The sequence below is a fragment of the Odocoileus virginianus genome, chromosome 8 (assembly GCF_023699985.2).
Source record: "Odocoileus virginianus isolate 20LAN1187 ecotype Illinois chromosome 8, Ovbor_1.2, whole genome shotgun sequence".
Classification (NCBI taxonomy): domain Eukaryota; kingdom Metazoa; phylum Chordata; class Mammalia; order Artiodactyla; family Cervidae; genus Odocoileus; species Odocoileus virginianus.
In genome coordinates this window covers 74220911-74234911 of record NC_069681.1, presented here as the reverse complement: position 1 = coordinate 74234911, position 14001 = coordinate 74220911, and the positions used below count along the sequence as shown (strand labels likewise).

The following is a 14001-nucleotide window of genomic DNA, read 5'->3' as shown; positions in this document are numbered from 1 at the left end:
CTCCGTCTCACTGCTGGTCCTCTTCAGAGCTTCACAGACACCTACACCTTGTTGCCGTATTAAAACCTAATTGTGCTTTTCCTTTTCTCCATTTTCTCCACCCCCGCCCCCGCTTTTCTGTCTTTTCTCAGTTCTTCCATTTGTTTTCTCTGTTTAACAACAACCAAGAGGTCACCAGACACGAAATCTTTTTTTAAATTAATTTTTATTGTAGCATAGTTGCTTTACCGTGTTGTGTCTAGTGTGGCGCAAAACGAATCTGACGTACATGTACAAGTATCCCCTCACTTTTGGATTTCCTCACCGATTCGGTCACCTCAGAGCATTAAGTAGAGTTCCCTGAGCTATACAGTATGTTCTCATTTGTTGTTGTTTAGTCGCTAAGTTGTGTTCAACTCTTTTGTGACCCCATGGACTGTAGCCTGCCTGGCTCCTCCGTCCACGGGGTTTCCCAGGCAAGGATACTGGAGTGGGTCAAGCCATTCCCTTCTCCAGGGGTCTTCCCGAGCCAGAGACTGAACCCTTGTCTGCTGCATTTTCAGGCGGATTCTTTACCTCTGAGCCACCAGGGAAGCCCATGTTCTCATTAGTTATCTGTTTTATACATACTGTTACCTATTTTACACATGCTGTTTTCTATTTTATACAGACTATCAATAGTGTATATATGTCAGTCCCAATCTTCTAGTTCCTCCCACCCCCCTTTCCCCTTTAGTATCCATATTTTTCTCAAAACTTTTTGAACTCTCATTATGTGATTCTCTCCAGCGTTATTCTAATTAGGTGAGGTGATGAATAACTAACTAGTTCCCTTAAGAACTCTGTGGGTGGTGTGGGCACCATCAGTATGAATTGGTTTGCCTTGTGACCTGCTCCTATCTTTATTTTCTTATCAGTCTGTTAAACTCTACAACCTTTTATCTGGTTCTTCTCCGGAATACTCACTTGTCATTTTAAAAGGTGTTTAGTCAACTGACATTTCTTTTTTAATGGCAGCTGTAAAGGAGAGAGTCCAGCTGTCATCACGAAGGAGGAGAGTGTCCTCCATGAGTTATTTGGAACAGATATCAGGTGCTGTGCAAGAAATGAGCTGGGCCGGGAATGTACCAAGCTCTTCACTATAGGTAAGACCATGACATCGTGTCCGTCTGTTTTCTGGGATAGTTCCTCGGAGACAGTCTGGGACTAATCATCACCCCTTAGGTCCTCACTCAATTTAAAAAATGCTATAGTTCCTTCAGGCCATTTTCAGTGTAACATTATGGATTCTTTCTGTGCTCATTTCTTCATAACAGACTACTTAATCTCTGAAAGATCCTTTTATTTTGGGGTAGTTGATAACATTTAAGATGCCATTAAAATCTTTTTCTTTTTAAATTTATTTATTTCTTTTTGGCTGTGCTGGGTCTTTGTTGGTGCACCGGCTTTTCCCTAGCTGCGGCAAATGGGGGCTCCTCTCTAGTTGCGGTGCACGGACCTCTCATTGTGGTAGCTTCTCTTGTTATGTAGCACAGGCTCTAGGATGTGTGGGCTTCAGTAGTTGCATCTCCCAGGCTCTAGAGCAGAAGCTCAGTAGTTGTGACCCATGGACTTCGTTGCTCCACAGCATGTGGGATCTTCCTGGACCAGGGATGGAACCTGTGTCTCAGGCGGATTCTCTACCACTGAGCCCCCAGGGAAGCCCTGAGATACCATTAAAACCTTTATTCTGCAGAATGTTCAGGATATATTGTGTGGTGCAGGGGGTAATCACTTTTTTTCTTACCCGGGATTTTTTCATCTTCTAGATCTAAACCAGACTCCTCAGACCACACCGCCACAATTATTTCTTAAAGTAGGGGAACCCTTGTGGATAAGGTGCAAAGCCATTCACATAAACCACGGATTCGGGCTCAGCTGGGAATTAGAGAATAAAGCTCTGGAAGAGGTGAGAGGATGAGCTTGTATTCTGAAATGCAGAAAAATGAACCAAGAATCCAAGTGGAAATCACTCCATTCAAACTCTGTTTTATATTAAAATCTAGGGCAGCTACTTTGAGATGAGTACCTATTCCACAAACAGAACTATGATACGGATTCTGTTTGCTTTTGTATCATCAGTGGGAAGAAACGACACTGGCTATTACACTTGTTCCTCTTCAGAGCATCCCAGTAAATCAGCTTTGGTCACCATCCTAGGTAATGCAGCTGCGCACATAATCTGTACTTATGTTTTAGTTGTTTTAGTGTGGAGTGTAATGTAGGTGCTGCACATTCTGCTTTCAGTATAAGGTTAGTATCAAAAAGTTGAGAGAGAAATTGAATTAGGATAGCTTTGTGAAATCAATACAAGCTGCCCCTTCCCTTCCTTTTCTGGTTAAACTGAGCCTGAGCCCACTTGAATGCCACTGTTTTTGCACTCATCACATTGTAATGTGACCCTCTGTTTGTGGATTTTTGTCTTCCAGTAGGCTGGAAGGTTCCTAAGGACAGGAATAACCCCTTCTACCCTTGTAGTCCCAGGCGTGGCAGAGAGCCAGATGCAAAATGCACCATTAATAAGCACTTGTTCTAAGAACTACCTGAGAACTGCCCCTCAAGGGCAGAGAGCAGTGGCTGAGAAAGCCCAACAAACACTTGTTATTTAATCAGTCGGTCATGTCCGACTCTTTTGGGACCCCATGGATTGTAGTCCACCAGGCTCTTCTGTCCATGGGATTCTCCAGGCAAGAATACTGGAGTGGGCAGCCACTTCCTTTTCCAGGGGATATTCCTGACCCAGGGATTGAACCCGTGTCTCCTGCATTGGCAGGTGGATTCTTTACCACTGAGCCTTGAAGAAATGGAAATTTGGGTGGGCTGTGTAGGATCTGACAATAACCCTGCTTTAAGTAATCTCAGAGACTCCAATAATTTTTTTTTAAAAAGTGATCTCAGAGTAGGTGGCAGCCTTTAGCCATCTACTTTGAAAATGCTGAGAAATAAAGAGATTCTCTTATCAAACTAACAAGGAAGTATTCCCCAGGGAAACCTTGTGAGTATTACTGGCTAGACTGTTCTTTTATTTGTGCCCTGAGATTATTTTATGCGGGATAAGTCATGAGGAGGCCATTCTGACTGAGGGATTGTCAGTGGGTCCCTCTGTGTCCACGGTTCACCAGGCTTGGGGAGTCCTCCAACCCCTTGAAATTGTATGCAAAATCAGTAGATGTCTTTATACATTTCTCTGGGAAGAGCATCAATTATTCACATCTAATTCTGAGCGTAATCAGAAGGTGATATGTTCAGGCTTCTAACTGGGGACAGGACCCATGTGTTTCTTGTTAGGCTATCAAATCTCAGTTTTCTTGCATAAAACTGATGAATAAAAATTTATTGTCTCAATATATTTCCATATGAATCTCATTATCTAATTTAGAAATGCGTTCTTTTTTTTTTTTTACAGAAAAAGGATTTATAAACGTTTCCAAATCAAATGAAGACTATGAAATTGACCAGTATGAAGAGTTTTGTTTTTCTGTCAGGTTTAAAGCATACCCACAAATCAGATGTACATGGACCTTCTCTCGAAAATCATTTCCTTGTGAGCAAAGTGGCCTGGACGATGGGTACAGGTGAGTCCAGGAGGCATCGTCATTCTTGGCCAGACCCTTCTGGTTTCCTTTGAGTTAATGTGCTATCATGTTGATATGGAAGACGAGGAAGCAAGCAGCAGACTTGAGGGCATAATGACAACTCTTTAATCAGTTCAGAGAGTGTAACCTACTCACGAAAAACAGAAAGAACCATTGTCGGTTTGAGTCCGGCATTTTCTGAGTCACCCGATAGTTACTTCCTATTTGAGGGTATGTGCTACTGGTACATGAAGTCTCTCTCAGCCTCTTGGCAGATGACTGAGGAAGTAAAACCCCTGAAAACCAGAAAACACTACCTATAGGTATATTGATTTGAGTTTTCAAAAAACAAACACAGACATAGTCCAAGGATAAATGCTGAAGGAAAATCTCATTTTCCTGGGGGTTTGTCCAACCGCACTCAAGTTTCTCTTCTGGGAGAAATTCTTCAGTCCCTCTTTGGAAAATAAAAATCGACATGTTTTTAAAGTTGAAGGATAGTTAATTTGCAATGTTATGTTAGTTTCATGTGTATAGAACAGTGATTCATTTATACACATATTTTTTGTTGTGGTGTAGTTGTTAAGTCATGTCTGACTCTTTTGCAACCCCATAGACTGTAACCCACCAGGCTCCTCTGCCCATGGGATTCTCCAGGCAAGAATACTGGAGTGGGTTGCCATTTCCTTCTCCAGGGGATCTTCCTGACTGGGGGACTGAACCTGAGTCAACTTCATTAACAGGTGGATTCTTTACCACTGGGAAGGCATCAGGGAAGCCTCTTATACATACATATATTCTTTTTCAGCTTCTTTCCCATTATAGATTATTACAAGATATTGAGTGCAGTTCCCTGTGCTAACCAGCAGGTCCTGTTGTTAACCTATTTTACATATAGTAGTGAGTATATATTAATCCCAAACTCTGAATTTATCTCTCTTTTTCCCTCAAAAAAACAGCTCTTCCTTGTATATCCTATGGCTCTGATGCTTCTTATCTCTTAAAACTAATCCCTGGTAACAGTGGTTTCAGGATAGACTATGAGCGGAGAGGCACCTGTCATGTTTTAAACAAGTCGATGGGCTTATGGTAAACCACTGATTCTCAATGTGAGTCCATAAACCGACTGTGTAGGAATCATCTGGGTGGATATTAAAAATGTGGATTCCTTGCTCCTATTTCAGACACGATGAACCAAAATCGGGGCACAACCCCCAAAGGCTACATTTTTTAAAAGAAAACTGCACAGTTGATTCTTGTTCCAATTTTTATCACAATATACTGATTCTGCAGTGGTTTTCACCATCAAAATATATTTTTCTTGACATTACAGCAGACTTGCAGAACACGTGGAGCACAGCTGAACTTTGTTCCAGGGTGCCGTGTCAGGGCTTGGATTAATCTCCTTTGCTAGTCACTGGCTGTTGAGTTTAGATGCTGAAAGTTCAGTCACAAAAGAAACTACAGTCAGAAGTTGGTTCTCTGGGGTGCACCTGTTACCTTTGCCCTTTAATAACCACACTTGAGTAATTTCGGACGAATACTGCTTCTAGAGTCTATGTGTTTAATGAGAAACTCTGGTGATTCCTGTCATAGGTCTCGTCCTGGGCTGTGCGGTACGGATCCACCAGCCACACACGGCTGTTGAGAGCTTGACATTTGACTGGTCCCAGATGCACTGTGGCTGTAACATGCACACCAGGTTTTTAGGACTTAGGATGAGAAATAGGATGTGAAATATCTCAATAATTTTTATCTCGATTATATGTTAAGATGATAGTATTTTAGATATATTAAGTTCAATAAATTTACCATTACTGTTTACTCCTTTTCACTTTTTTAGGTGGTTAACTGGAAACTTTAAAATTACGCATGTGGCTTGCATTGTATTCCTGTTGGATGGCACAGGTCTAGGAGACGAGTCAGAGTGAAGCTCTTTTCTTCAGTTTCACTTTTCACTTTCATGCACTGGAGAAGGAAATGGCAACCCACTCCAGTATTCTTGCCTGGAGAATCCCAGGGACGGGGGAGCCTGGTGGGCTGCCGTCTATGGGGTCGCACAGAGTCAGACACGACTGAAGTGACTTAGCAGCAGCAGCAGCACCAGCAGCGTCTTTTAAAAAAATGTTTTATTTATTTAATCTTGACTGTGCTGGGTCTTTGTTGCTGTGCCTGGGCTTTCTCTAGTTGCAGAGGGTGGTGGCTGCTCTTGGCTGTGGTGCTCAGGGTTCCTATTGAGGTGGCGTCTCTTGTTGAAGAGCCGTGGGCTTCAGGGCATGCTGGATCAGTTGCCCCATGGCATGTGGAGTCTTTCCCAGACCAGGGATTGAACCCATGTCCCCTTCATTGGCAGGCAGATTCTTAACCACTACTACCAGGGAAATTCAAGCTCTTTTCATCTTGATTCTTCTCTGTTTCCTGATGACCATGCTGTTCTATACCCCAAAGTGATTTGTAGCTGATCTTTGTTTGCTTGTTTATTTTTTAAAAAGACCTTTTAGTTTAGAAGTCAGTTAATTTTTAAAATAAAATATTTATTTTACTTCTTTATTTTTTTTATTTTTTCCATTTATTTTTATTAGTTGGAGGCTAATTACTTTACATCATTACAGTGGTTTATCCAGCTGTGCCAGGTGTTAGCTGAGGCATGTGGGATCTAGTTCCATGACCAGGGATTGAACCCTGTCCCCCTGTATTGGGAGTGTGGAGTCTTAGCCACTGGACCACCAGGAAATTCCCTTGTGTGCATTTTAAAAAACACACTATAATGCAGAGTTTGCATGGAACCGTCTGTCCTCTCTTGCCCAAAACTCCTAACGTTCAAAGCATTCATTTTTAAAGTAATTAAGAAGGCAGCCTTTGGATGGACTCACAGTCCCCTAACTCAGGGCTTCTCAACAACAGACTGTTGACATCCTGGGCTGGGTAATTCTCCACTCAGGGTGCTGGGGGTGGTGGTGGTGGGGTCTTTCTTCTGTGCAGTAGGATATTCTGCTGAGTCCCTGTTCTGTGCCCCATGGATGTTAGTAGCACCACTCACCCCACTTGTGACAACCTAAAATATCTGCGGACATTGCTGGATGTCCCCTGGTGAGAAAAAGTTCCTGTGGTGGAGAACCACTGCCTTGGAGAGGGGCGTCACCCCATTGTCATAAGCCCTTATTCTGAACCATCAAACTTCTGAAAGTAGAAGGTAGGGGCTCAGTCCTGGTTGAGTTGACTACTTGTGTTTAGGATGCCCGTGCCACCCCTTTCCCTGTTCTTTGTGTTGTCACCCAACGTCAGAGAAGCTCTCAGTTCTACAGGATTCTCTTGCAAAATTGATTCAAAGAGATAGATGATCAGTTCAATTTAGTTCAGCAAATATTCCTTTAATACCTTCCCAATGGGCTCAGTGCCCTCAGGGGCTGCAAGCGTGAACAAGGTGATGTCTCCCCCTCAACTCCCTCAAGTTATGTAGGCACATTGAAGTGCCAGGGCCCACCTGGGAGGTCGTTGCTATGTGTGCTGGTGACACCTGGCACCATTCTTAAGATCTGACAGACTCACTGATGAGATGACCGTTTCTCTGACATATATGGGTCTTGGGCCAATCTAGTTACTCTAGATGGTTTCATTCCATGATCACAACCTGCACCCCTGACCCCAAGTAGTTATCTTCAAGAGGCAGCTAAATGGATAAATTATGGAAGATCCTGACGCCTAGAGTGATGTATGCCTCTCAGCCCTAGTTACCGGGTGATACAGTTAGCCTCTTGTGTGTTGAATCCCACTGTGGGGATAGGCGTTGTCATTTTTCTGTCTTTTTAGAAAGGCATTGTACAATGCCTTGTGCTATTGTACAAGGCAACAGCTATTTAGTAAACAGTCAACAGCTATTTAGTAAATGAATGAATTCATCATCACCTCCCAGAAATCAATTCAAAGTGTGCACTCATCACAACACCTAACACTCAATGTTTATTTTATTTAAAAAGTTCTTGAAGAGCTACAGTATTAATTGATTAAAATGATGCAGTGAGTGTGATGGCCCACTTGATTCACAATGCCAGGTGAGATAGAGCCTCCTCCATCATGAAAGACACTAAAACTATTGAATAAAAGATGAACGACCAAAAAAATTGAGCATGAGTGCTTTCAATGTCTTCTGCTCCCTACATGAGGCTCTATGTTGTAACTGGGGATGCAGAATAAATTGAGTTCTTTTCCATTTTTTTGTTATAAAAAGTTCCCAATTTATGAATGAACTCAGGGGATAGTACAGTGAGCATCCTTTACCCACCACTCAATTTCAACTATTTAGTCAAACTGAATTTTGTTGATGAAGTACAGAATTTTCATCATGTGGCAGGAGAGGACTTTAGAAGCAAAGTGCCACCAGTTTTTCTGTGTAACCGAAAGGTCTCGTAATAACAGTACTCCTGAAAAAGCTTTGGTGTGGTCGTGTGTGCGCCAGAAATCTAGCAGCTTCCCCCACCTTCACAGCTTCGTTTCTCCAATTTACTTCCTCAAATATTGCACAGAGTTTATTAGGGTTTGCCTTTATGTTTACGTTTTATGAATTGTAACTTTCCAGCAGCCCTGATAACCAGGTCTTGGGAAAAGGTTCTAGGATATTTCGTCTGTTCGTTTGCTTAATTTCATATCTCTGTAGACTTACAAACAAATCTGCCTTAGCTTTTCCTAATTTCATGGTTAAACACACACACACACACACACCCAAAACAACTTATTAGGATGTTGTAATTATTTAAATAGTCTCTTCTGAGAGACTCTCCTTAGGCATGCCAGATTTCTTTATTTTCTTTTTTCCTGAAATATATAATTTTCCAACTCTACCAGTCTGAGTTCTGCCCACAACAGGCATTAACTGAGCGCTTCCTGGTACCAGCAGTATGGTGGAGTGTGGGTTCTGGGTGATGAGCCATGGTGCTCAGGACAAACAGAAAGGCCAGCTCTCAAGTCAATAAATGATATGTGATTGAAGGATTGCATTGAGCTTCTTTGGAAGGGTTGTTTTGGTTCCCCGAAGGAGATGAGCCCTGAGTGTAACAAACATGAGGGGAAGATGTTTGCTTGTAGTGAACAGTGGGAGTTTCCAAATCCTGTCCACTCAGTTGTAAGGTATTGACCAGGTCATGAAGCCTCACTGAGAACAAAAGAAACTTCTTTGATCCCTTGCAATGTGCCAGTTTTATACAGATCATCTCATTTGATCCCATTATCCCATTTTATGAAATATGGAAACAGGTTATGTTACTTACCCCAGACATAGGGCAAAGTCAGTCCCGTTCATTCACTCTTATTTTCTGAAATTGCCTTAAAAAGAAAAAAGATATAACACCCGCAGTTCCACTACCAGGGTTTATATTTCAGACTTTGCCTATGTAACTGCCATGATAGAAACAGAAGTATAGGTTTTTGTATAAACATGAAATTAATTGTGCCATTTATCACCTGATTTTTCCCTTAAAAATATCATCTCTTGCTATATTAATAAGTGTATTATTATTTACATGATCACTTTTATGGCTACATGGTATTCCACTTTTCAGAAGATTTTATTTTGACTAACTCCTTGATGGGCATTTACTTAAGTTTTTTTTTCTTTGCGTCTTTGTTTTAATGTGACTTTCTCACAAGGTATACCCCAGAGTAAAGCTTCTAAATGTCTTTTTTATTCAAAATGATTCCCAGACTTAATAAGCCTCATAGTAATGATGATCTAACACATTTATTATGTTTACTATGTTCTAGGCACAATTACTGGAGAAAGAAATGGTAACCCACTCCAGTATTCTTGCCTGGAAAAATCCCACGGACAGAGGAGCCTGGTGGGCTACAGTCCATGGGGTTGCAAAGAGTCAAGCACAACTTAGCGACCAAACAACAGCTAGGCACTATTATAAACAGTTTATGCAAAACTGCTTTAATAAAAATTTAACAAAAACCCACCCTAACAACCACATAAGGTAGATACTATCTTCATTTTGCAGATAAGGAAACCAGAACAGAGAGGTTTGATGACTTGTCCAAGGTCACACCACTGGATGATAGTGGTGTGCATTAGTCACCCAGTCATGTCCAATTCTTTGTGACCCCATGGACTGTAGCCCACCAGGCTCCTCTGTCCGTGGGATTCTCCAAGCAAGAATACTGGAGTGGGGTTGCCATTCCCTTCTCTAGAGGACCTTCCCGACCCAGGGATGGAACCTGGGTCTCCCGCATTGCAGGCAGATCCTTTACTGGCTGAGCCACCAGGGAAGGCCGGGTGATAAGCAGAGTCAAAGCCTGCGTTTGTAACCATCACTCTGGTACTGCCTCTGGACACCAGCTCATTTCAAATGTTCAAGATTCTCACACCCAGTGTGTGAGAGAACAAACATCCAGGTGTGCGCTTTGCTTATTAGAAATAAAAGTGTGCCTCCTTTTGAAATGTGCCAGGCTTCACTATGGGGATTTTTCTTGATTTAAAATGTTTTGAAATTTTTCTTTTATTATATTTTGGCCACAAGGCATGTGTCATCCTAGGTTCCCCACCCAGGGATCGAACCCACTCTCCCTGCATTGGAAGCATGGAGTTTTCACCACTGGACTGCCAGGGAAGTGCCCACTATTGGGCTTTTAATGATTATATTTCTCCAGGATTCTGGGCTGCCCTGAAATAAAATAAAAGTGAGCTTAGTATTATGTAGAGTGACATAAAATCAGCAGCAGCTCTCCCGCCCCTGTGTCTGACCCTGGACAGAAACATGTGTGGACCGGGTTCAACTTCAGCCGGACTGTGCCCGCTCCACACCCCGCCGTCTGAGTGGGCAGGGTCTCCTGATGGGGCCTCCCAGTGCCACGTGGAGTCCCCCAATCTTGCCAGCCCCTGACTCTCCAGTTTCAGAAGCTCTCAGCTTCCCCAACCTGCACTTTATTATTCCCGGTCCTCTGGTTTGTCTTTCATCATCCCTTGCTCTTTGAACAAAGCCTTCTTTCTAGTGAAATTACTCCCTGCGCTGCTGGAAAGACCTGTGCCTTCTCAACTCCTCCCCTCTGGCCGCTAAATAAAAACTGAAAATCACCTGCATTTTGCTCATAACAGAGGAGAAATCCCTTCTCATAGTTGTACTGAAAATACATCTTAGTCACCAAAGGTATTTCACCGTGAATTCATTTCCTGGTCTCCCATCTCCTGCCTGCTGGCCATTTTCAGAAAAGTCCCAGGGAAAGAGGAAGTTTTGAAACTCCCTGGTCCTAACTGGTTAGTCCTCCTGGAGTTTCCAGGGGAGGGTCAGCACTGCAGTCGTTGCCCTTGCAGGGGTCAGCTGCCATAAATAGGATAAGTGGACAAGTGGTTGAAGAGGACCTGAATATTCAATTTCTTTGTCTGGGCTGTTTCTGTGATCAGTTTCCTACCTGGAAGAGCGAGACTGTTTCAGATACTATCTCATCTATCCATGGCAAGTCAGGCTCCATTCAGACAGCACAAGAGACTTAGGAGGGAAACCGTTCAAGAAAAAATTTCTGGGACTTCCCTGGCAGTCCAGTGGTTAAGACTCTGCACTTCCAATGTTTGATCTCTGGTCGGGGAACTAGGATTCCACTTGCCAGTGGTGCAGCCGAAAAAAAAATAAAAACAATGCAGTCTCCACTTAAAAAAAAAAAGACAAACCAGATTGCTTCGGTCTACACAATTATCAATTGTTGTATCGGTCATTTCTTTATCAAATTGAGTGATGCTTTTAGCATGGTACCTGGCCAGCCAGACTGGCTTCATTTTTAATCTGTTGTTCCTTTTCAGAGTCTTTGGCTATTGTCCAGTGAGAATTACATCTTCGCTTGTGGAAGCTCACATCTTTCTCTTCTTGGACCACTTAAACCCTGCCTTCGTAAAGTCTGGGGGTTGCATGTAGTGTTGCTTACTTTTCTCCCTAAAGTTATAATTTGGCTTTCCCCCCATCTTTCTGTCATTTTCCACTGCAGGCAACCATTTCCTTCTTGTTGTCCAGAAGTAGGTCAAGGTAAGAAAGTCCCCTTTCTGCCTCTTCAGCCTTCTTATTAACGAGGCAAACAAAAATCTTGTTAGATGCTCACTTGATAGGAAATGGAATCTCCCATCACTGTCCACAGTCAGAATTACCTTTGAGCTTCCAAGTTAAGGTTGCAGAACGTTGGTGTCAGGTAAACCAGTACTCAGAAGCTGCTCTGTCAGTTGCTAGGCAGGTGGTTCGACTCAGGAATCAGCTGGGATTCTGTTCTCTCCTTCATCTTCACATATGGTCCAGCATCTGCTGCCTCTCATGGTCCTGGTGCCTCTTGGGTTGGCTGTTTCCACTCCCTCCCTGTTTTCCCTGCCTTCGACAACACTCATCTTTTCACACTCTGAGCTCTCGAATATGACCTTTTACTTCTCCTCCCCTACGACATCCCACATCGTACCGTAGCTGCATATTTACTTGTCTGCCTTCAAACTCTACGTTCTGTGAGAACAGAAACCTGATTTTTCTGACTGACTGTTGTATTCCAAATTCCTCCCACAAACAGCCTGTGCCATTGATGGGAGAATGAATGAGTGAATCCATGAATGAATGAAGGACTTGCTGGGTTACTTGGGCAACTACTTCCAGACTTCCCTTCCATATACTTTCCTGCTGCATTTCACTCTAAACTGAAATCCTGTTCATAACTTTCCTCTCCTGCTTAGGAGTCCACAGCATCCCCTCCCTGCTTTCTCCATCAGGTCTAAATAATTAGGTTGTTTTCTAGGGTTTCTGATCATTTGGCCCCATTTGATCCCCTGTACGAGGTACCTGGTAGGTATGACGGGTAATCCCCAATACCAGATACCTGGTGGATATGATGGATGAGCACTCCAAGTAGATACTAGAGCCTGCTGAGACCACCCAGAGATTTCTGGACAAACTCAGCAGATTTGAGCCCTCATCCCTGTTAATTGCTATGGGAGTCAAGGCTGGTCATAGGTCCTGCCTTGGACCAACATCAGAGAGCTGTCCTTTCAGGAGGTTGGGGGGTCATGGGCTCTGCCGCCCGCCCAGGTTTTCCCATGTTTCTGGGAAGTCAGACTCGTCTGGAATGGATGTAACCATAGGGACTGGAACCTTCTTGTCTCTCTTAGGAGCCCCAGCCAAGATCAGTGCTTCTCAGCCTTTGATGTGCATGTGAATCACAAGGAAATGATCTTGAAATGCAGACTCTCAGTCTGTAGGTGTTGGGGGCGGACGGGCTGGGGCTTCGTGTTTCTAACAAATTCCCAGATAATATCGAGGCTGACGCTGCCTGTTTGTGGACCACACTTTGAGTAACAAGTGAAGACACCTCCTGTCCACTGAGCTTGAGAGACTGAAGTGTCTCCAGGGAGACTTCCCCCAAGCACACCATCACGCATTTCAGCATCTCCTCAAAGAATCTGGCTAAGTCTGTCTTTAACTCTTTTCCCAACAGCATATCTAAGTTTTGCAACCACAAACACCAGCCAGGACAGTATATCTTCCATGCAGAAAATGATGATGCCCAGTTCACAAAAGAGTTCACACTGAATATAAGAAGTAAGTGAAGAGGGTGGGATGAATGGAGAGAGTAGCATGGAGACATATATTACCGTATTAAATTAGACAGCCAGGGGGATTTGCTGTATAAGGCAGGGAGCGCAAACCGGGGCTCTGTGACACCTACAGGGGTGGGAAGGGGTGGGAGGTGCAAGGAGGTTCCAGAGGGAGGGACCCATTTATGGCTGATTCATGCTGATGTATGGCAGAGACCGACACAATATTGTGAAGTAATTATCCTCCAGTTAAAAATAAATAAATCGAAATTTAACAAAACAAAACAGAAGTGAAGTCGTCAAGAAATTTTATTTCATTCTTGTGACTCTTTAATGATGCATTAACTCGGACCAGAAAGAGCTAAGCAATGGCTTCGGGAAGGAGTGTGATGAAACTGTTTTGACCTGTGGAAGTGTTCTGAAATTGTACTTTCATATCTCCTGGCTCTGCTGATACACAGACCTCTTTCTGCGCTCATCCTTTTAAGTTAAGATGCTGAGTCCAGGTCCTCTCTGAAGGTGCTTTAGTGTATCACTTTACTGGTTTTAGTACTTTGAAAGATCATGTTAAGAAAAGGCCAAAAGTCATACTACCTGCCATTTAGTTGTTTTAATAATTTTTGTTTCTTTGGTCTATGAAAAGAGGCGAGTACCTTTTGTTGGACTTTTTCTGCAGATGCTTCTCCTGAAGCTAGTACTCATTTTAGGGTGAGCAAGTAGATAGAGTCTACACCTGCAACCTCTCCAGGAAGGGTCTAGTGATGGACAGGGGGTGCTCCCCAGAGAGGTGGTAGGGCTGCCTGCATGGAAGGTGACATGACAAGGGGAAAGGACCCCCCTCTCTGAGTCCTGCCTGAG

General features: G+C 43.2%; 1 protein-coding gene across 3 annotated transcripts in view; it reads left to right on the top strand.

Annotated features, from left to right (window-relative positions):
• Positions 1 to 14001, top strand: part of FLT3 (fms related receptor tyrosine kinase 3) — a 78200-nt gene that overhangs the window by 42393 nt on the left and 21806 nt on the right. For all 3 annotated transcript variants that reach the window (XM_020882206.2, XM_070471721.1, XM_070471722.1), the window contains 5 exons: positions 997 to 1124; positions 1788 to 1927; positions 2025 to 2178; positions 3425 to 3593; positions 13044 to 13147. In XM_020882206.2, coding sequence (XP_020737865.2) covers positions 997 to 1124; positions 1788 to 1927; positions 2025 to 2178; positions 3425 to 3593; positions 13044 to 13147 — 695 coding nt within the window. The remainder of the gene's footprint in view (positions 1 to 996; positions 1125 to 1787; positions 1928 to 2024; positions 2179 to 3424; positions 3594 to 13043; positions 13148 to 14001) is intronic.